The following is a 23884-nucleotide window of genomic DNA, read 5'->3' on the forward strand; positions in this document are numbered from 1 at the left end:
TAGCTTTTGTATTCTTAGTGCTTTTTGCCTACATTCTTGGACTTGTTTGTTCAGCTAGAAGACTAAACATCTTAGAAGCTTCGTAGCCAGGGATCAGTGTGCCCCAGACCCCAAGGTCCTCTCCAGAACACATTCTGTAAACCAAGATAGAACCATCCAGGGGAAGGTTCCTTGGGGAGGGGGGCTCATTCAAGCCTCTCACTGGGGAATCTTTGATAGATACACTAATTAGTAAAGACCTATAATGTTATACCAGATCTTTTGAGGGTGGACATTGCAGTGTGCATTTCAGTGCATTCCACCTGGACGTAGCGTACCTAAGGATCCTTAAAATAAATACAGAGGTAAAACCCCTTTTTTCCTTCTAACCGTGTTTGATTCTTGATTTTAAGACCCGGAAAAGGCATCAACCCCAGTCCCTGCCACAATTCTCTGGCTCCCAAAAAAGCCACAGAGAAACCGGAATCTACCTGGGCAGCTGAGGGAAGACATAGACAGTCTTGCTCTCCTTGTGTATGGCCTGGGAGGTAAAGATTTTGGAGTTTCACAGGCCGTGAAGGCAAAGGCTGAGATTGTTGAACTCAAAGATGCACAGCTTGACACATCTAATGACCTTTTAAAAGTCAAAGGTGCCAGACTCTTTTAGGAAGATACTCATATGTTTTACTGCTAAATGTATTTACCTTCCTCTTTTGAGATGCATTTTGTCTAACTTCAGCTTCTAGCCATGGTATTTTGTTTATCACGTCTCATCCATTAAATAGAAAATCCCTTCTGCCAGGTTGGATTTTCTTTTACATATGTAACTGTCTAAACCAAGAAGTCAAATCAACTCTAACCTCTTCTGTAATGAAGGCAATACATCACGCTCCATTAAGAACTAAATTCAAAGACTTTTTTTTCCCGGAAGCTGATCACCTCCACAGCCACCTTGTAGTCTTTTACCACAGTACTCTGGTTGTGGTTTCTAGACACAAGGTAGCTTTTCAAAGACATTTCAGTCATATGATACTAGTCATATTATACAATTTATAGCTGCCATGACCCTTTGCTGGAGAGTTAAATGCCGTAATGCTCATGGGCAACTCAAACATAAATTCCTATGCTCATGCACAAAGCCAAATTCTCTCTCCTCAGCCCCTGCTGCCTTTCCAACAGACTCCTCCAGGACAAAAACTTTAAGAGACTGATGTATGAATTTAAAATATTTGTCTCTCTTTGAAACTCTTAGCATTTTTGGTTTTGCTTGAATGGAAAGTTACATTGGAGCCTTTTTACTAACTAGCAGATATAAGCAGCACAAAACACAGAATGAAAATACCTAAAAAAATCCTGCAATCTGACAGCGGGGCAAAGCTCTGAAGTCCTCATTCTTCATACTTTCTGTAAGCTCCTCAACTCCACCAGCTCCCAACAAAGTTTAAAGGAATAAATGAAATCTCGGAATTTTCAGTGATATGTGCTTAAACACTCAGGCTTCCATTGGTACTCTTTATAGTTGTCATGCACTCAAGAGAAGAGTCTTCTAACCCAATTGGTTGTAGTTAGGCACAGCAACAGATTTTTGGTTTGCTTTGCTTTAAATATTGAAGTTTACTTGGAGTTCTCATGGCCTTAATGTGAAACCATTTGACTTTGACCCATAAGATTTGTGAGCAGTTTGAGCTAATGTTAGAACTGACTCGGAGCGTGTGTATGTGCAAAACTGCCCTAGTATAAAGCACGCAAGACCTCCTCTGGCATTTGCAGCTGCGTCATTTGTTCTTGATTGGCTTAATCAAGAGTAGCTTGATTGCACTGACTGAGTAGCCCAGTCAGTGTTACTGGTAGGATAAATCCCCTGAACCTGTAAGTGGAAGACTAAATGATCTTTCATTTTTCAGAAAGTCTAGTAAGGTGTTGGTCAAATAATCACAATTTTTTTTCCCAACAGGCACAGAGCAGAGTCATGTCAGGTCCAGCTCGCTCTTATCATAATAAACACTGTCTGGGCACACATAAGACAATTACCCTTTCTAGGACTTGCTCCCTTGGGCATGGCACTCTGTTAGCAGATCCACTCACACATGTCTTAGGTCCACAGCAAGCTTCTGTCTGGTCAGTTTAGACCAGAGACAAAGAAGCTGGTGCCCAGGTGTGCCTGCCCATGGTCCACCCTTGGTGTGGTACCATAGTGCTGAGGACACTAAAAGATCTTTAAGAAAAGCCTTGCATGCTCAAGTATATTCATGAAGCTATCTTTTATAGTACTTGCAAGTTTTGAAACCTTGACCTAGATAAAATATTTAAATTCATCCGCAAGAGGGTGGGAAAAATCCCGAGCAGAACATGTGGGTGGAAGTCACTAATTCTGAGTGCTATCATTTTTTTAACGTTTTGCCTCTGACTTTGTGTTGGGATATCCACTACTTATCATCAGACAGCACCAGCACAAAAACTGAGTAACAGATCAGCAGCGCAATGCTCATGAGACAGGTCTAGCCTGGTTCATGAGTGCTAAAATTACCTGTAATCTTTGAGAACAAAGAGAAGGAATAGCAGTGATCTTCAACAAGACTCATAGTCTGAGAAAGCCCTGGCTCCTTCTCCAAACTCATTGGCACTACTCTGCCTTGTTCTCCTATTCTCCATCTTCAATCACATTGTTTTAGCTGCCTGTTGTCCCAGTTTTTCCTGTAATCTAAAGGTCTGTTTTTTCAGCCTATATAGATACTTGCATTTCTGGAAAAAAAGATATCTGACCATCTGAATTTTATGTTGAGACATTCAAAGGGTGTGAAGGACGGAGAAATTCAGTCAGACTTTCAGTCTGTGGCAATCTGATCCTTGCATGCTGAACTACAACATCTTTCTTATATAAAAACTTCTCAACATTAATTCTGATAAATATTTGCCAGATAACTTAGTATCAAGTTGCAATGAATGGCTGTCGCATTTTAATAAAGCAATGGAATTAACAGTAGAAATATTAATGTACATCCAGACCAGCTTTGCTTTTGAAAGAGAAAACTTTTTTTCCACATTTAATGTCGGATGACAGCTAGAATAGTTGCTCTCAACAGTCAGCCTACTGGTTGTTATTATTTATTCTTCAAATAAATCAAATCATCTTCCCCACAGAACGAAAAAGTCAAAATGTTCCCTTTGTAGGAAGCCCTAAGATAAAAGCATATCTTTTTGCACAAAAATCACAAGAATGATTTTTAATGCCAGATTTTTACAGTAACAAATAATAAAATAAATAAAAATTTAATAAAAATTTTAAACTAAAAACTAGAAATTAGTGAAACGAAAGTAAGAAAAGCTAAAAATGAGTAAAACAGATACAATGGTGATCTGTACCTTCACTAAGTTGGCTATAATCATAAATTATTGCTAAGAAAATGAATTGCCTTGCCTTAACTATCACTGTAGCCAGCTGTTTTCTCTGCAGATGCAGCAGCAATGTTAAATTCTTGATGTTTTCATCTCTTAAAACAGATTAATGAAAGCCAAACGTGGCAGAGAAAGGTGCATTTCTCCTAACCTGCCTACTGACCAGTGTCTGGGTGCACTACAGGAGCAGTGCTCTGCTCAGCTTCAGAGAGGGCAGGAGGCACTGCACAAACTTCTTCGGTGGCTATCCTTGTTATTTCAAATCGTGATTGATAGCATCCTGAGAGGCACTGCTAACTATTTCTGATCATAAATACAGCCACTGTGACATGCAGGCCATAGAGTGTAAATGATTAGTGTAAAGTGTAATATGTGGACCTGTGAGATTTCAGAAGAGATAAGCAATAATGTGGAAGAAATATAAATTAAGAATGAAGGATTAAGGAGATTAAGACACTACCAAAGCCTTTAAAGTGATCCAAAATGGCAGTTACTATATCTTTGAAGGAGAGACCATCTGATTTGGCTTGGCAGCAAACTATAAAATTGCACACAAATTAGCCTTTCAAAAGTAAAAGAAAAATCAGTTTCAGACAATGAGATAAAACTTCTGCAACATTATTGCCTCTGGGTCATGTCACTTTTGTATAATCTGGGCATGAAAATTAACATCTTATTGAATAAACAAAAACTCACAAAGGTTAAGAAAAGAGACAGACAAATATGGTCTTTGGAAGAAAGGGAGGCTACAGACCTCAGCCTGACCTTCAGCCATCTTTTGTTGGGAATGGCAGACCCCAAGGTCAAACAGCTACTCAGCCAGAGTTACAGTCTGAGCCCACCCAGGCTCAGATATATAGCCTTCTCTAATGCAGGCTCTGCCATATGGTGGGCTACAGGCACTCCTGAGCCCAGGCTGTGTGGTTTCTGCTGAAGAGTTCCCACCGCTCAAAATTCACCAAAACCCTAGACTGGGGACGTGTTAGTACCATCCAGGAGAACCCAGCAAAAAGGTTACTATTCCTAAAATACAACCTCTTATTCCAAGTAATTTGAACGTGATCGTGGTCTGATCAGAACAGAGAATGAAATGCAGATGAGACAACACTGATGCAAAAATTTGATCATCAATATTTTTTTCCTAGACATTTTAATGATCAGTGTGTGTTCTAAGGAAATGCCAATGTTCATCTTCGTTTTGCTTATTTTTGTGGTAAAATTTCATCAGAAACTGAGCTTTCTAAACTCATTGCCTGACTTTTAAACATGCTGAAAGACATACAGCAAATTAAATTCCACAGTGTTGGTCCATGAACAACAGAAGAGATTCAGTTGGGTGAAAAGCTTTGGTCCCCACAGGAATACAAGACCTCAGGAGGAAAAATGCCAGCATCAGGGCGTGGTATCTAACAATACACAGGACTGGGTCCATGGAAAAGAGAACACTGCTGAAAACACAGCTGAGGTCCCAGCTTGGTACACTTTGACAACTGCCCCAAAGAGTTACAACAGCTTCAAGTGATATTTCTAAGTTTGTGTAAATTTTTGTCCATTTCTGTTAGAACTGGTACAGTTTGCACTACTACACAGCCACTGGCAGCTCCCTTTCTTCACAGCTAAATATTGTCTTTAGGTCAAATGAATGCATTTATACAAGGGTCCCTATACATTTACTGACATACTGCTGCTATAGACAGCAGCAGACAATATGCAGGTGGTTCTGCCAATCTGAAAGAACCACTCACCTATCTTTGAAAAAAAGATTTAAGAATTGTGATTACACTGGTACTGTGCTATTCAGTCATGGCTGAACACCTCATTAAATCAAAGCTCCTAGTGACATCAGTGGCTGTCTTGTCTAGGCAAGGACTGATTAACAGCTGCAGGACATTAGCCTTGGAAACTCACAATATGCATATGATACAGAATAGTTTTTTGCCAGCTACAACTGGACCTCATGTACAGTTTGAAAAAGAATCTCTGAAATCATCTGCATTTTAAGGTTTAACATTAATAGGTTTTTACGATGGACATTGTTTATTCCACGCAAGTAGAAAGAACTGTGGTTTTGTGGTTGGTGGCTAGCATTTTGTGGCTTTATTGCATTCGTTTTAATATAGGAAAACTTCTAGAGCACATTTGTTTTGTGACATAATGTCTTGATTGTGTCTTGCAGAAATAATTGACCCAAATCAAGTTACTGTACACTATATCTATTGGTTAATTAGAACTTTAGGATGCAACAAATAAAACACACTATTGACTTTTAAATCTTCAATCAAATAAATATTTACAGCTGCAATTTGCCAAAATTATTTACCTTTCAATAACAGATCACAAAAAGTATATGTGCTACAGATTCAAGTGAATGCCTTGGCTGTCAAGAAACAAATTACAAACAGAAGAAAAAATAATTGTTCCGGCTATCATTACAGGCTGTAAATAGCTGATGTAGTTCTACTTTAAAGATGTGTGATCTTCTACATTGGTAGACTTTTTCAATGCATAATTGACCTTGAGATGGAGAATAACCTCACAGCAGAGTGGCTTTTCTTTTAGGAAACAATGAGTACAGATATTAGAGGATGTGCCTGTTGTCAATGATCATTGCTGAAATCTGCCTATACCACACTGGGACAATCAATTTTGTAAATGATTGCAATAATCAAGGAAATTGCCTAATTTATAAATCCTGGCATACAGCATTTTAATGGATTTCTACATTTTAATGCTGATGTTTTCAAAGCCAAATGAATTGTTGTCCAAGCTGTCACTACACAAAATGATAAAAACATTCAGTCTTGTGGGTAACTACATCTCATGGATATTTAGACCATCAGGTACATAATCACTCATTAGTGAAACCTGTGATAGTTTCCAGTTACAAGCCAATGGCAAAAAAAGCCACATTTTCATTATGAAAAAGCCTTCTGGGAACTGAGGACTAAAAACTGGTGAGAATTACTGAAATAAGACACTAAAAAACTTCCTAGCATCCTTTGTCCAGGTAAGACAGCCTACTGTTTTACCCCTGCACCTTTTTTTCCATCGGTAAAAAAAAGAGTAATTTTATTTCTATAAGTAAAAGGCTGGTCTAACAACTTTTTGACCATGGATTCTGTCAGCACAGACATTGCTCAAACGGAAGGAGAACAAAAGCAGGACATGCTGCCATGGTTATGGCTGGTGGGTAATTCTACCTAAACCACCCTCCAACTCACTCTCTGCCCTCAAGCTGGTTCTGCAGACGTAGTCATACGTGGATTGCTATTCTCAGTTAAACCCTAAGCAATTGATTTCAGCCAATAGTGGGCTGGCAGTGCTTTACTTACTGCTCAATCTCACTAACCTGACATTTATGGTGTACTGATTGGCCTATGTCAGTGGTGGTGGTTGTAAATTCACTTTGAAAAGCTTTGTGTTAACAGCCTTCAACCAGGCTCCGAGACGAGTATGAGCAGGCAAGCTGACACTTGCTCGACCTCCTGCCCTTATTACAGTGAGTAAATCAGGCTTTGAGCCATTAGGCTGGAGCCCGAGGCCTACGCAAAAAGGATTGACATGACTAAAGGTCAACCTCTGTCACACATGTGTAACAATTTGGATAATGGAATTCTGTAACTTATCTGGAAAAGGTGCCAAATGTGTGGAGGGAAGGTATAGCCTGGGCTGAATTTTCCAGCTTTTATGTTTACCGATTACTTAAAAGTCTGAACTTTAAAGTCCATGTCCATTTGCTACCACGGAATCTGGGGGACCAACACGCCTAGAGCAGTGACTGAGGCAGTTCTGCAGAACACTGAGTATCATCACCACCTGGAAAGGCACATAGCACTGCTTCGCTTTGTCAAATCTGTCATAAACACATTATGGGCATCAGGCACACAACACACTTTGGATATTTGTATAGGTCATTTAAGTACTGCCTTTATTTACCAATTCTGAATCAAAAGTCAGTAGAAAGAATTAACTGTTAATGGTATCGTAATTTAATTGCAATTGCAGGCCTTACAAACTAGCCTCATCCAATAGTAGAAATTACCTTTATAATTAATTAAATAAAAAGTTCAAATGTTTCTATAACACTGGTGCCTAGTCAGCAATGCAGAAAGGTAGTGGTCAAATAAGGATGGAATTGAGCTTTTATATTTATTTGTGTTCCCCTTCATTATTTTTGCATATTACATAACGAAATCTCCAAGGTGAGATTATGTGCCATGGAAAAACAGATAGTCCCTGCATGATCTAGCAATTTAGAAAATATTTTTTTTTCTGGGAATAGTGTGTGTCCAGACGCATGCATGTTCCATGCAGTCTACGGAATTACTGTTTTCAGTAACACTGTTCAAATTCTGGGGCTGTATCCAACTCCAAACACCAAAGTTTATTCCAAACTTCACTTTGTTCAATAGGAAGAGAATCTGTCTCCATGCCAAATTCAATTTATTTTGTAGCACGTGTGCTTAGGCTTATTTATCTGCTCAGGCATAAAATAGTGTAGATGGAAAGAACATACCAAAGACATGGAGATACACGGAGATATATGACGATAATGCATGAGAAAGTCTTGTAAAAGTCACAAGTCTTCTACAAGAAACACCAAGGTTTAGTTTAGCTTTTCTAATAACAAGAATTATAAAGTACCTTCCACACTTGGGATCACAGTAACTTTTGATGGACCTTAAGAAAGGAATTTGTAACTTACAGAAGTTACCTGCAAAAATGGGTTGGTAGGTGATAGAGAAATACTAATGATAGATGGCTGCTTTGTAGATGCTTAGGGCAGTTTTCTTCTAAGGTACACAAATGAAGGAAGCTGTGGCACTGAATGTTTTCTTACTGAGCTTACAGCTTAGCATGTTACTGACCACAACATCAGCAATATTTTCCCACAGTACAGGAACGTAAAATCCATGTAAAAATAAAAACTATTGGGCTTTTTCAATGGAAAATAAATGCAAGGGTCATACATCACACAAAACCCTCAGAAATGGCAAAACAAGAAAATAACAGAGTGGCACCAGCTGTTACTCTGAATAATTTAAGATACAATAGTAAAGTAACTAAGGAGGTTTTTCAAGACAAAATTACTTGAATTTTAGGAACATGACAAATTTAAAACAGAGCTGACAAGCAGTCTGGAATACTAGACGACAGATTGCTGAGAAACATAATTTTCACTTTAATAGAACGACAGCATGCACATAATTCTATCCCCCAGTTCTTTTCTGTAACAGCAAAATTAGTCCAAAACTGCAGCCTCGAGAATCTGAATACAAATCTATCACCATAACTGGAATGAGTGCTTCATTTGAAGGGTGAGGATTCTCTGTGCATATTAATTTGTTCAGAAATGTCCAGTATAGCTGCATGGGCCCTGGCCAGCATGCATCCCAGCAAAATGCTTTTCTTGGTCCAGATGAAGGCAAAGCCAATGTTTTCTTTTACAGCAGTTGAGATGCAAGAAGGCCAATAAGTACCCATATGGTACTTTATTAAGATGACATCCACACTTTCTTATGCCAGGTCATTCGGCGGGCGGGGAGGGGAAAGGAAGCAGGGGAAGAGGGGGAGTTTTTTAGGGGGAAAATAAATTACACAGGTTTAGCATATTGTATTTACTAATGAACACCCTGATACATATATTTTTTTTAATATTTATGTTTAATATTTATGTTTATGTTTATGCTTATGCTTATGCTTATGTTTATACATATAATTTTTCTCATCCCTGAAAAAAAAAGTTGCATATGATGAAGCATTACTTCCAAAAATGCTAAATTTCGATTGAGTAAAGTTGAAATGAAGTGAAATAATATATTAGACATTCTTCAGCTATTGCAAGAAAAGAAAATAACTATTTGACCTCTCATGGAGGAAAAAAAAAAGAGACAGCAAACTCTTTATCAGGCACATGAAGAACAGGAAACTATAAGACTGTATCCTTTGATACATCTGTCAGTAGAAGTTTTTTCATCTAAGCTGCATTTGCAGGGAAAAGATCATTTACAAATTAGCTGTTTCCAGAATTCACAGTTTAAAGTTTGGAGCCTGAAAAACTTTGACTACTAAAACGAATATGCCTTTTAAACTTCTGTGTTTTATTCTAATAGAAATTAAGTGTGTATCATATACATTCCTTAAGTCTACTCTTATTAAATTTTGATGTTAAACAGAAAGGGGAAACCATGTGCAACTAGATTAATTTATCTCCAGGGAGTAAGGACACATTAATAATTGAGATAATGTTTTCATATATGTTGGAATCAAGTGTGCCTTTCCACTTCTTTATTAGAAAACACATTAGCGGAAAATTATCTCATTCTCATCAGTAAGACCTAATTGCTTAGAAAGTCTCTGTTTTCTTTGCAATAACAAAAGGATTATTCTCTCTACTTCAAAATAAAAAAAGGGATCAGAAATATTATCAAGCACTGCTGGAATAAATGCCTGTATGACCAAAGAGAGTGTTTACTTAATACACCCAGTCCTGTTTTTGTTTTAAACAAATCAGAGTTTATTGTATTTTTATAAAATACAAGCAAACTCTAGTTATAGAAGTGGGCCAAAGGGGAAAAAAAAAAGCACTACAACTGAAAATGACTAATATTTTTGGCTTTCTGAAAGACTGATCTTTCTGTAAGTTATAAAAAATTATCTTGGCTGATTGTGAGAGAACTCTATAATTTCCCATGAACACCCATAGGTGTCAAGGCCTGTTGTGAGGTAATGGAATGGTATGTAATTTACTCTGAGTCGTTGTACATTATGCTGTGTGGATTACATACAAAGCAAACATCGAGTGCATGGTGGGAACACTTGTGCAGACAGACTGAAGCATATTTCCATAGCATTGAACCATACATCAAATGCAGTGCTTCTGATGTTTCCCACAACAAAGAGTATAAAAAAAAAAAAAAAGAGCCACCAAAACAATAACTATGCTTAAAAGCATTTGCAATAGCCCTTCTATTTGTCTGGTGTACACTGAAAACAAAGAACTGTAAACTAAAAAAAATATTTATCAACTTTACAGTGTTGAGAGTAAAATATTAAAATGTTATTTGCGATAATAAAAGAGTGAAGTTCTCTCCATAAGGTCCATCAAGACCTAATGCTGAACAGCTGATTTTTAGACAGACTTGCATTTGCAGCTGTCTGGAAAATATTGGCGGAAGAGAATTGACTGAAGTTACAACTTTATAAAGGGACTGTGATGAGGCATTTCTTTATCATTTACAGTGGTTTAATCCACACTCCTATATCATGTAGACTAAATGAATACAAACTATTCAGATATACACTTTCATTTGCTTTTATTTATTTTCATAGACCAAGTTTTGTAACATCACACACACTTCCTGATTACTTTCTTTTACTATATTTTTCTTTATTAAACATTGGTTTTCTGATAAATAAAGCATGCCAAATTGAATGACAAAGCAAATGAGAAACAGCAAAATTTTAGCTGGAGCTCGGAGTATGTGTCTCTTTGATAACAGTTTTTGTCATTAACAGAAATAATTCAAGACCATGAGCTGCGCAGCAACACATTAATATTAAATTAAATTTAATTCCTATTTTTAAGATAATTCAATTAAAATATCACTCATTTTGCTAGACAACAGGAAATCTGTGTTGTGTGTTAAGAGCACAAGAGTAATCCCACACAAAAACTCAGCTGACAACCACTGATGGACTGAATCTGGCACAAAATATAGTACTGGGTTTTTATTTTTTCCTTAATATCTTTCTGGTTTTTGCTTTTAATTTTTTTTTTTTAAAAAGCCCTAGCTTCTTTCATTGCTTCAAATTGTTTTAAGTTAACCTGAAATATGACCAAAAATTCTCACTTACTTAAAAAGATATTGTCAAGATTTGCAACTAGCATAAAACTAATTCATAATTTTTAAAAAAAAGTAATTGATAATGTAAATAGTTATGGAAAAAAATATCTGACTCTATTTGTTTTATCTAAATTTCAGTATTTTATGTAATTTGTGGATCTGGCAATCTCATTTTACAATTATATATTCTGTTAATTAGAATAGTCTAGACCATACTACCCTTCTTAACAATTAGAGCCCTCAACATCATTATGAAGTGTCACATAAAAAATGTTTGATTAGTAACATATCCCAAAATACTCTCATTACAATCACTGGGCTTTGGTAGGAACAGATTTAAATCCAAATTATCAGTATCTGCTACGTAAGAAAAATTCCATCTCCACTGGAGGCAGCAGCAAAACTCCCAATCATTGCAATTTATCCAGTCCTACTGATCACATTCAGGTGTGTTTTGAGACTGATCTTTTTAATGTGAAAATCTCCTTCTTGCCACAATTACTTTTTTGCATAAATACCTTGAGACAAAGACCCTGATGTATTATTTATTATTTGTTTGCATGTAGGAAAAGCACAGGAGCTCCGACTCTTCCACACCCCCAAATATCTTTCAAAGATCCATTCACTTTCACTGTACACACACTGAAGACAGCAGAAACACTATTTGCATCTTCATGGATTCCTTATATTCTGAAGACTTGGATTTGATCTGGATGAGCAAATACCACCCTCAGATCTATGGGCATATTTCTACTGACTGCCTGTAGCACTTAGTCTCGAGTCAAGCAGGGATTGCAGCTACAGAGGATGACACAGAACTAAAAAATTACTCCTTCCAGTACAAACCAAAGAAGAAATGAATGGCAAAATACTAGGAAGAGAGTAAGATGTTTCCGACACACAGGGATTATAGGTTTTCCCTTAGAGATATCACTGTTACCCTCTCTAAGACAGTGACAAATAATTAAAAAAAAAATCTTGAGGTGTCTGAAAGTGGCTTTCACATAAAAGTACTGGAAACATTGTTAGGGGAATGCACAGTTGGTGCAGGACCAGAGCTGAACTAAACTGAATAAGCACTAACTCCTTCACTGCGCAAAGAGCCAGGCTGCAGAGTAGGGTCCTGTGGTCATTTCAGCAGCTTTTTTGGACTGGCTGGGGCCACAGCGATGGTGCAGCACTCCATCTCAACCCACATGTGCTACTCTGAAGTGATACTGCAAGTGCTGTGACCTGAGAGCTCCATCAGCTCTTGTAACTCAGGTCAAAACGTAGAAAGTACCGGGTGTTGTAAAAGCTTCAGCCTTCTCTAGTCAAGTCTCTCTACCCCACATTACAGCACCTGCAAAAGTCAGCTCTTCTTCTGCAAACAAATTGGAGCTCTGTGGTGTCCACTGGTCTCCTGGCTACTTTTGGTGCAGCAAGTCTTTTGCTTGCACTGGCTACCTTTTCAAACCTGCTAGCTCAGTTTATTTGAATTCTGGGTTTGTTTCCTTATTTTCATGGCTAGTTACGGTACTAGTACTGTATACAACTACACATTTACTTCAAAATGATCAAATTTGACACAGAAGGAAAGATGATAACTTACTTCCCAGAGATGCTGAGTGTTCCTGATGGCACCTGCTTGAACCTTCTCTGGCAAGAGCAAAATTCCTTGGAAGGGCCCAATCCAGGTGCCCTGCTGGATCCGTTGTGCCGCGCAAATGCCATAGGCCAGGCCAGGCACTGTGCTGGTGCACAGACACACTTCCCGGGGCAGGTCCCGGAGCCACTCCGGGATCTCGGGTGGAGGGGCCGCCGCGGCCACGCTGCTGGTGCCCACCAGCCGGCGCAGGGAGTGCAGGGGCCCATGCATGGGGCACTCGCCGTTGCGGTTATCAGCACACATGTCACACCCTGAGGGACAAAGAGGGAAAAACACTATCAGTACGGTGCTGCTGGCCACCACCATCACCACTGCCACAGGCCACATCACACAGATTCCTACGCTTTTCCTGTCATCTCATGGCAGTCCAGCACTCCTGCACACCGTGCCCTTTGTGTGTTGCTCAGGCTGGTTTCTCAAATCTTAGCAAAGCCCTGAACAAGAAATTCCAAAGGCTGAGCAAAAATCCTGCAGACAATTTGCAAGCCTGGTGTATTCACAAACCTGCCAAGACTCATTTACTTTAACAATATTTTTTAAAATGAATTTTTTGACTAATATAAATAGCCTAGTTAAACCATCCCAGTGTGTTTCAGTAAGACATTTTAAAACACAGTCATAGCGCCTTACAAGTCCCTCTCAATTGCCCTACCACAGCTCAGCCCAAGGGCTTAATTGGAACAAGATTTAATTTAATCCTTATTTTCAATGAACATTCACTCTGCTTTTTACATTAACATGTGTGTGCATGCCTGTCTGTTTGGAAAATAAAATAAATAAACCAGAACCTCATGAATGACAAATTGGAGCCTGCATGCACATTTACTTTCCTAAAGACAAATCTAATCTTAAAACTGAAATTATGTAGCAAATATTACTGGTTCCTAGCACATATTTGAATTTTTTTTTATTGAATGAGAACTCATGCTCTTTGCCTATTACATGTAACTCAAGCTAGGTAAAAAAACAAAACAGCATGTATGGGTTTGTGAGCAATTCCTGTGAAAAAGATCAGTTTTTAAAAGTGTTGATTTCCCTAACTGTCATTAATAACGGATGATGTGTCTCTATTTTGGGAAGATCCTACCATGACTTTTCTTTTCTGACCAAAGAAAATTTTGGTGAAATGTTTCCACTGCATGCTATTCCACACACCACGAATGTCCATCTTCCAGGAAAATGTTTCCTGTTCAAGAAATTAATTTCTCTGAAGATATGCTGAGTTAACATAACAATGAATCTCTTGAAATAAGTTACCATCTTCTTCACATTTCATTTTTGTAGCACAATAAAGGTTTTCATATAAATTTAATCCAGAAATACAAAGAAAAAACCAATAATTATGGCATAGTACTCTGGTAGCAAATCCTACGTCTTTCCCCTAATAATTTTATTTACCACTCCTTATAGAAACAGAGCACAGCATTCACTACAGAAGTAGGAGTTTCTTGGTGTATGCCACAGATTCAGACTTGCTAGATTGCCTGTAACCACAGTTTCAATTCTCAGGGGGCCTGACTCAGATGCTCTTCTTTCCAAAGTGGATGTACTGTGTATTAAGTAGGCCTCTTTCCTACAGATCCTTCAAAGGAAAACCCTCCCCTCATTTCAGCAAAAGCTGCTAAAGGATAATAAAAGATGCATCTTCAAATTATGGCTTCTGTGTGTATTCTCCAGTTTTAGACGCCCTACATAAACATTATTTCCTGTCATCCTCTTTCAAATTTTACCATAAAAAAGTGGTGCATTCAGCAACATGGAAATATTAGTAAGTTACATGCAGAAGCCAATTTTCCTCAAAATCATTGCACCTTTGGGTCTTGGAGAAAACGCATGTCTCCACCCGGTGCTCGTCTGTCCGAGTTCCCTGCCCGCAGCATCGGTGACAGATCTTAGCAGAAAGCAAGAAGACAAGCCCTGAGTTGTGCATTAGTCTGGCGGGTGCCCCTGCAGAAGGGCTGCGCACGAAACTGGCTCCAAGCCATCCATCCCTGACAGGTCCGCGCAGGAGACGGGAGGGAGAGGAGCGCCGGCCGGCACGGCAGGACAAAGCCACCTAGTGGGGACCGCGCTTACGTCGGCAGGAGCACGACTTTGGCGGGAGGATGCAATTTCGCCTTGCCCTAAGGACGTAATAATCCCTGCCGCAAAACGACTTCTGTCGGGCTAAACCGCAACTGCAGAGCGGGTTTGCTCCTCAGCCGCATCAGTTAGAGGTGGATGGAGGACGGGATTTGCAGGACTCCGGGGAAGACATTCCTGGCGAGTCCCAAGAGAAGATTATCATGCAACAGATATTCCTACAACCGTTCTGAGGCATGATGAATAAAAGGCCTCAAGTATATGCTGGGGGGTGGGGGCAGGGGGAGGATTTCTTGGAGATTTTTTGTTATTATTTCCACAGCTAATTTGGAAAGTGAGGTATTACCACAGCATCTTTTCTTCCCTTTCCTCTTCAAAACCAGTCAAGAAATCCTGTGGTTTTGGCATACCCAAAGATGTTAGGGGCAGCACTGTGGTTTGGCACTGGAGGTCACATAGGAACAGATCTCAAACAGGAAAAGGGAAGAAAAAACCCCAAATAACAAAAAACCAAACCCACAATCCAAAACAATTTGGCAAGTGATACACTCTAAACAGATTATGGCTGAACTCTATGATCTACAGTTGGACTTGATGACTTCACAGATACTTTCCAACACAAATTGTTCTATGATTCTATAAAATCTGGCGTCTACCCATGCAAGTTAGAAAGAAAACCTCTTACAGGAAAATAGAGGGCTTAAAGAAATGATGTCTAACCATGACGTCAATTAGCTCCCAGAGTAGACCCTTGAATTCTACCTGTTTGCACTGCTTTAGGGTTTTCTAGATGTGCAACTCTCCTCACAACTAGCTGATTACAATGGCTTTCTTAGAGGAACTGTATCTCTGGAGAAATTTACATTAAACATGCTAAAGTATCTTCATTACTCCAGTCAGACAATTTCAGTGACAAGTTCCAGCATCCTACCACCGGACATATATAACTTTTCATGCACAAAAATCTGAGTTCATGCCTAGAACAAGAATTTCTTAACTTCATCCTGACAATATGTGTGCATGAGTGTGGGTTAAACATTTTATTTCTACATTTCCAAGAAAAAGAAACGAAGAAATTGACAAGGAGTATAAACAAACCCTGTGTCACTGTCATTTACTCTTACAGAAAGTCACACATGGTGATATTTATTTTCCGCTGTCCAAAAACAGTGGTAATGTCTTAATGCTTGGCAGTCACAGTATCTGATCCCCTGCTGTGTTCCTTTCCCTTTGTCCTGCCAAAGCTGAAAATTTGGAAAATGGAACATCTTCTGAAACTGTGTTGGCTAATGGCTTGTTGATGAGAAGGGAGGAATCTGTCTTTAATATTAAGCAGTACTGAAATTCTTCTTAGTTTCATGCTTTATACATTTAACTTTAGTTGTTATATAATTGTACAAATAAAATCTTAAAAAATTCTCATAAATGTTATAAGGAGTGGAAGCCATCCTAGGTATATTTTACCACAGCTGGAGTAAAAATCTACTGAGCATCTTTTGCTCTTCTGTGACTAACTTTCATGTAATATGTGGAAGCATCCATTTAAGGACCATCACTTTAAGCAGTGGATTCCTTTGCCTCAGAGGACAATGGAAGGATTTCCTTCATATGAGATTGGGAAAAAAATCAAGAACTGCAAGACTTGCACGCTATCCCGCCTCACAGCAGGATCAACAGCATAATCTTCATGTGTACTGCAGAGTACAATGTGACACACTGCACCAATGTGCCTAATAAGACATGGAAAAGAAGCGGGGGCTTGAGAGGGAGTGTTGTCCAGTGAAATCACTGGAGTCTCCAAACTGGATGGTGGCCATTATGACCCATGCTGGTGTGGGGAGTTCACGTGAAAGTGATGCTTGTACAAGTGTGAAATTTCCAGAGGATGACCACACAGGGCAACAAGGAGAGACACACTGTGCCCTTCCTCCAGTTTGGCCTCCAAGAGGAGCTGTGTGTGAGTACAGGCCTTCTCCAAGGACAGCTGAAATGGATACTTCCACTGTCTGTAACAGCATCAGTCAAGTCCCCAGTCAAGTAAAGAAGAAGCAAGGAATGTGAGAAAATTGGAGGACTTGCTGAAAATGGAAAAAAAAAGGACTGCAGCCAGGGCAGAGTATGTCCTGATAAAATCCAGAGATCTAGAAGGCAAAGTCATTGGGAATACTCCATTGCAGGCCCAGATACAGCCAAACACCTTGGAAGGAGAACAGTTTCTTACTTTATACCTTCTTATTCTGAAGATAAGGAGGATTAGGGAAAGGAAGATGCAAGGAAAAGAAAATTAACGGATTTCCTAGTGGAGCTGTTTGGCAAGGTTCTTATGGAAGGACTGCAATATGTTACTGTTTATGTGCCTCCAGCAAAATGAACATAGTGTAATGCCAGTACCATAACTCCATGTGAGTACACTTAAAAGTACTAAACGTAAGCAAAAGGACATATCATTGCCCCCAAAACGTAATTTTAAACACTCACCAACATAAATAACACTACTACTGTATGCTTTAAAGCAAATCTGAAAGGAAAATGCTTTTGTCAGTTAAAACTACGGTTTAGCACGGTGTTTTTGCCAGCACACCAGCTGTAACAATAAATGAAAGAAATATATTTTTTCCTTAGCAATAATATGCTTCAAAGGTGCAGTTAGACTGGATACCTGCAGTTTGCTGGTATTAAAGAAGGGTGGCCTCTGACCCTCCGCTTCATAATTCACCTCAAGCATGCAGGTATCCAGTGTAAGTGGCCATCATTTCACATGGTATTACTCACTTGCAAGTATAAATCACTACGGCTGGCCCTGCATCCCTGTCTGGGCCGGGGTACCCAGCTAAGCAGGAGGGAGGGCTGGAAGAGGCAGTACTCTTTCGTTTCCTGAGGACTGGAGCTTTCCAGAGAAGCACGGTCTCCCTTATACTTCAGTTTCCTCATCGATGAGCTGGTATTCCTTTTGCCGAATTATTGGCAGCTTCCTGCAGACTGCCTGACTGGAGGCAGACCTTTGTGGGGACGAAACACAGACGCACTTTCCCGTCGGGTGCCCTGCATTTATTTAGTTATTTAGTTATTTATTCTAAATACTCGTTGCAGAGAGCGGGACCAAGCTCATCCCGCTGACCCACGGCCGTCACCGCGTTCCGGACACCCGACCTCCTCTCTGGCCGGGCTGTTACGCCCTCGCTCTCCCTCGCCGCTCCCCGCGGGGCGCAGAGGAGGCGAGCGGAGCCCCGCCGGCGGCACGGGCGCTGTTTCCGCACCAGCGCGTGAGCTGCCGCGGGATCCGAGCCTCCCGGTCGGGGGTCAGGCACATCCCGCGCCAGCTCCTCTGTGGAAGATGTTCGAGGGCCCGCCTAGGTGCCCTGGGGTGGGTCAGGGGACCCGCCTCGCCTGCGGAGAGGCTTTCAGGTTATTCTTAAGAGGCGAGTGGGGGGCGGCTTGAGAGGCGGGTTTGGTTTTCCCTGCCTTCTACCGTAGATATGAATGAATTAAATTTCCGTGTCAGGTATGAGAAGGGTAGGAGAATATTGTGTGTAGATAAACCTTGCCACCCTCTGCCCCTGAGAGACCCCCATATACAATGTAGAGATGATGAATTGTCTCTAGGAGAGGAGATCGAAGTTCAGTCCGCACCGGCTCCACTCTCTCCTACAAAACTATAGGGCAATTAATTGTGGCTTGTCCCCTCATCCTTCATCTCCTGGTGGCACATATCGATGGAGATTACTGCTGATGGACCATTTTATCACCCTAAATAAACAGTCACCACCTTCTCTAACCTCAATCTAATGTATGGCTATCTGCTATGTTTAAGGGTGCTGGGTAACTAATGATGTAAAATAGCTAAATCATACAGGTTACCAGCAGTCTAGAGAAAAAAAAAAAGTCCAAATATTTTCCACACCGATCCACTTCACAGCATGTTATATATACACTGTCTCCCCATAAATTGAATGGGAAAAGGCGTGCAAAGTGCTTGGTCGCCTGACACTTCAGTTTTACACAGCGTATTTATTACAGTGGCAGGTTGGTGCTTTCTGGCGAAGGTGGAGGAGTCTCAGAGTTCTCAGTGCGGAAGCGTCTCCCCAGAAGCTAGGGGCAAGCCTCCACGGGAACAAGCCGGCCCCGCAGCCCCCGGACTCACCCTAGGAGATCTCCTCCTGGCCGCTCGAGCGCCCCTCCCCCAGCGCCCAGAAACACCCTCATCCTTCCAGATTCAAGGCTGTGAAGCAAGCGGTCCCCAGCCGCCTGCCACATTATCAGGGCTTTAACATAATCCCCTTTACTTCCCTGGGAGTAAAGACTACAGGGCCCTAATTAGGGTTTTGTTTCTTGATTGCTTTTTTAATTATTATTTTTGCCTAGCTAACCCCCTTTCAATTTAAAACAATTACATACAGACGCTTAACCCACAGCTCCTAGGCGGCCCTCGCCCCCCTCCCTCGCCCAAGACCGTGCCATACTCATTGATATTTGACGATCAAGGCGTGTGTCTGTGGGGAAACCGCCGCCCATCCATCTTCCCGCGGCGGCCGCCCGGCGCCGGGCGCTGGGGAGCGGGGCCGGGCAGGGTGCCGGGCGGCCGGGAGCGCCGCGGCCGCCGCTCGGGCTACCCCGGCGAGCCCGGCCGCCGCCCCTGGCCCACCGCGACCCAGCACAGGGGCCGGGACACACCCGAAGTTCGCCGGCCCCTCTCCCGAGAGGGTCGGACCTGCCGCGGAGGGGCGACACGCGGGGAAGAGGGGATCCTCGAGGTGGAGAGAGGCGTAATATTTGGGAAAGTAGGAGAGACGGGGCACTCCCTCGGTTGGTGAAGGAGGTACAGCTAAGATTAGAGCCCGAGAAGCAGGAGGAGGCCTGCTGGGCCGGGCAGAAGAGGCGGCGGACGCCCCCGCTCCGGGGAGGGGATTGATCCCGGCGGGTGGGTGTCTGTGGCAGGCTGGAGAGAGCCCGCCCGTCTCGAGGTCTCGGTGGGGCTGTCCGGCGATGGAAGTGCAGCAAGTAAGTACAACTCAAACTAAAGTAGACGGCTCCTCATCTCATCCGCAGCCCCCCACCTTCTTCCCCTCAAACGGACAGAGGGTGGGAGTGATGCGGAACGGGGAGTGAGGTTGCGAGTCAAGGCAGCTGGAAATCCAGTCTGCCCACGGACCCTAGCGTGACCCCGGCGGCGCTCGAGGAGCCGCGCAGGGGCAGCCAGGCCCGTGCCCTGCAGCTTGTTCCCTTGGTCGTGAGAGTGCTCGGAGTGCGTGGCACGGCACAGGCTGTAGTTGCCGAACTCTTTCTTCACTTACAGTTCACTTTTTTCTTTATTTTTTTTTTTAAGCATGAGTTGCCCAAAGCAACTGCGCTTGGTCCCAGAAGACTGAAACACTCGCGTTGAAAGTTTCGCTCAGAGGCACCTAATAACCGCTGGAGCGAAAGCCGCCCTGTAAACAAGTAAATTATATGAATGTTTAGGTCTAACTGAAGAAAAAAAAAAAAAAAAAAGGGCGAGACGGCGCTGGCTGTCCCCTGCCCGTCCTTCCGACGGCGACGGCTGCCCTGTCACAGCCGAACGCGATTCACAAGCGTCCTTCCCTCAATCGACGCGTTTGTCTTCCCGAATCCACCTTTAATATCGCAGTCGGGAAGAAATTATTCAGGCTTCGCCTGCGACTCTGCGGGGTGCTATTATTCCACTCACTCCTTAAAAATGTTTCCCCCCTAAACCGCTTTTTAATATTCCTTTCTGCTTTTAAAACCTTTACCCTTTAGATTTACAGAGCGGCCCCGAGCAGCAAAACATGTATTGTCTGAACGGTTCGGTTGTGGATTAGAAGTGCATTTCGGATTCCATTTTCTGCATGTAATTTATAACGTCACGTTTTCTTCGCCCAAGAATACAAAATACTTGAACAGGTTTCACTACAGGGTAAAACCAAGCATGAGGAAGTCTCTCAAAATAAAGTCGACGTCCAGTATAGAAAGATATGCAATGTTAAGAAGGCGGGAAAATCTCCACCAAACTCCGACTCAACTTTCCTCTCGCACATATGCACAGCGCTTAAGACTATGCTAGCATCCACGCAGTTTAATTAATACACGACAGAGTGTCATGGAAACTTTCAAAACAAGCTCCACATCTGAAATTAAATTAAACGAACCCGCGTTTTTCTTGGGCGTGTGTTTATGGATTGCTGGTTTGGGGTATCGTTTGTCTGTTCAACAGCCTTCCTTAAATAGACATTTGGGGAGTGGTGGTTGAGAAGAACAACAAAAATAGTTTTTTAAAAACTTAGGATAAAAGAGAGTGTTTGAAACAATAATAATTAAAAAAAAGTGCACGCTCCGAAGCCATGTGTTTTAACAGGGACAGATCCGTGTGCTCTGAATGTTAGTTATAAAACTGATAAACTAATAGGAGTTCATATAGTTCTTTTCACCCTGTGAATTTCCTCGGTGGGGTCGTATTGATAGATACAGGAAAAAAGGACAGACAGAACCAGTTGCTGAAATTACAAACCTCTCATTCATACAGATGTTTAATAATAGGGGTGCCCCCTCCTCCCCCCAAAAAAAACCCCTCCCAACTGTGTAATTGGCAACAGCAGTATTAAACTCTTTCTAACCACCAAGTCCTAAATTAATTCTGACACTCAAGCAGACTTTTCGTCTAGAAAATCAGCTTTTCTCTCTAAATTACCATGTCCTGTTTTTCCGTAGGGGTGAAAACTAAAACCAGCTAGGTGTTAACGAGGTCTGAAAGGAAACGATACTCCGAGATAAGGAAGAGGAAAACTTTGCCCTAGACCATCTGATGAAAACTGCAACTTTTACCCTTCCCAGCTCGGAGGAGTAATTGATTTCTGGGTATTCAGCGAAGCCTGGACTTTCCAGACAGGAATGGAATGGGACACACAAGACGAGAAAGGACCAGCTTTGTAGCTAGCTGCCCTGAACCATTGCTGAATCCTTTCTTCTAAGCAACACTCCGAAAGAAATCTACCCCCACCACAGCCTTTCCGGTGAAGCGTGCCTTCCAGGGAAGGACCTGGTTTTCAGATGAGAAAAACTGCTACTGAAGGGTTGCCGCCCGTCCCCTGAAAGCACTGGTAAAAACGCAAAAACTAAAGCGAGGGAAGGGCAAGATTGAGGATGCTCCTCGTGGAGGGAGAGCGGCAGGCACCAACTGCGGTCCCCAGCCTGGAGAGTCCCCGGGCTGGCCCCGTGCGGGGAGAAGCGGAGGGTGAGGGGTGGAAGACTGCGAGAAGGGGCACGATACGTACGGTTGTTGGGGTCGCTGGTGTGCTGGTTCAGGGGGATGATCTCCATGCGCTGCTGCCCGTACAGGTAGTAGTCCAGCTCCTCGGCCGTGCATCGGTACCGAGCGGCACCACGGTCGCCGCATTTGCCGCCGCCGCTGCCGGCCCCGCACAAATCCTTGCCCTGCAGGGGAGCGGGCGCTCCCCCGGCCGGGAGCTCCGAGCTCTGCAGCGGGCCGAAGACAGGGAGCTGGGTCACAGGCAGGGAGGTCAGGCCAGCCAGGGAAGCGGCTGCAGCAGCCACGCACGAGGAGGTGGAGGAGGAAGACGGAGTGGACGAGGAAGAGGAGGAGGAGGCGGAGGAGAGGGAGGTCGGGCGCTGGCGGAGGCTGTCAGCCGAGGGCTCGGCTCTCTCGGGCGGCTGGAGCTGGGCGAGGGGCCCGCTGCTTTTGAGCTGGCTGCTCTGCGGGAAAAGCTGCTGCCAGTGCTGCAGATAGGCGGGATCCACCTTCAGGAACGCGGATCCGCCCGGGTCGCCGGGCTTCAGCATCGCTCTGCCTGTGGAGCGGGGAGGAAGGGGACAGAGGTGTGAGACCCCCGCCCCGCCCCGGCAGGGCCGCCCCGACCCCGCGGTCGGACACAGGCTCGGACACGGTGGGCCACGCGTGGGCTCTGTGCCGCGGCTGTGCGGGATCGGCGGCAGGACCGTGCGTCCGTCGCTTCCCCTGCCCGTGGCCAGGTTCGGCAGGAGAAAACCTCGTCCCGAAAAGCCCCAGGACGAGAAACGTGGTGGCCGGGGTGACAAGGCTGTCCCCGGGTGCCCGTCCCGGGGCACGGGCAGGAGGCGGGCGGTGGCGGGCAGCCCCTTACGCCGGCCCGCGGCCGGAGAGCCCCCCCGCCGCCCCGCAGGGCGCACAGCTCACCCCGTCCCCGGCTCACGCACTGTCTTCCCCTTTCATTCCCTTCCCTCTCTCCGCGGAAGCAAACAACTCTCTGCTGACAACAAGGAGGAGGAGGAGGAGGCGGAGGAAAGTTCAGTCATACGCACACACGCGCGGGTTTCTCCTCTCCGGCCTCTGCTGCTTTCCACACGGGCGCTTACAGGCGGAGGGCGCGGGCCGGCAGTGCCCTGCCCCCGAGCGAAGGTGCCCCGTCCGGTCGGGCAAGTCGGAGGGGCCCCGGCCAGGGTCTGCCTTACCTGAGCGGGGTGAGCGCTGCTGCGCGGGTGGCGTGCGAAAGTGTCGGCTGCCCCGGGAGCCTTCGAGCCGGACAGCGGCTGGGACCGAAGATTTCTCTGGTCTTTGTCCACGCGGGAGCGGGGTGATCCTCCTCCAGGTGCCGGGGACCGGCGGGCCGGCTAGCTGCGAGCCGCCGGGCTCCCTCTGCCGTGGCTGCGCATCGCAGTCGCGGCCGGGCGCTCGGCTCGGCTCTGGCAGGCTCTGGGCGAGACACGTGGGTTTTACGACAGCGCAAAATACAAGTGTGTGTGGTGTGTACGAGAGGGAGGGGAGGGATCGGGAAGTTACCAGCGAGTCTGTGTGCAGAGCTCTTTTTTTGGCAACTTCCCCTACTTTGTTCCTTGCTCAACTTTTAAAGGTGCCCCTTTCTTCCTTTCCCTCCTTTCCCTCCCTCCCACCCTCCAGCCTTCTACCTCTCTCCCTCTCCCCAGATTCTCTCCCTCCCTCTCTCCA

General features: G+C 43.5%; 1 protein-coding gene across 1 annotated transcript in view; it reads right to left on the minus strand.

Moving 5' to 3' along the window:
- The window catches only part of PRDM6 (PR/SET domain 6), a 77468-nt gene extending 53838 nt beyond the window's left edge, over positions 1-23630 (minus strand). Inside the window, exons 1-3 of the mRNA XM_042013096.1 lie at positions 23392-23630; positions 22218-22751; positions 12814-13121 (exon numbers count right to left, since the gene is read on the minus strand). Of these exons, the coding sequence (XP_041869030.1) occupies positions 12814-13121; positions 22218-22743 (834 nt within the window). The 5' untranslated portion in view covers positions 22744-22751; positions 23392-23630. The remainder of the gene's footprint in view (positions 1-12813; positions 13122-22217; positions 22752-23391) is intronic.
- Between the last annotated feature and the right edge of the window lie 254 nt (positions 23631-23884).

Source organism: Corvus kubaryi, unplaced genomic scaffold (assembly GCF_017639235.1).
Source record: "Corvus kubaryi isolate FWS band 111438036 unplaced genomic scaffold, C.kubaryi_AGA036_p1.0 split1-37296, whole genome shotgun sequence".
In the NCBI taxonomy this organism is placed as follows: Eukaryota; Metazoa; Chordata; class Aves; order Passeriformes; family Corvidae; genus Corvus; species Corvus kubaryi.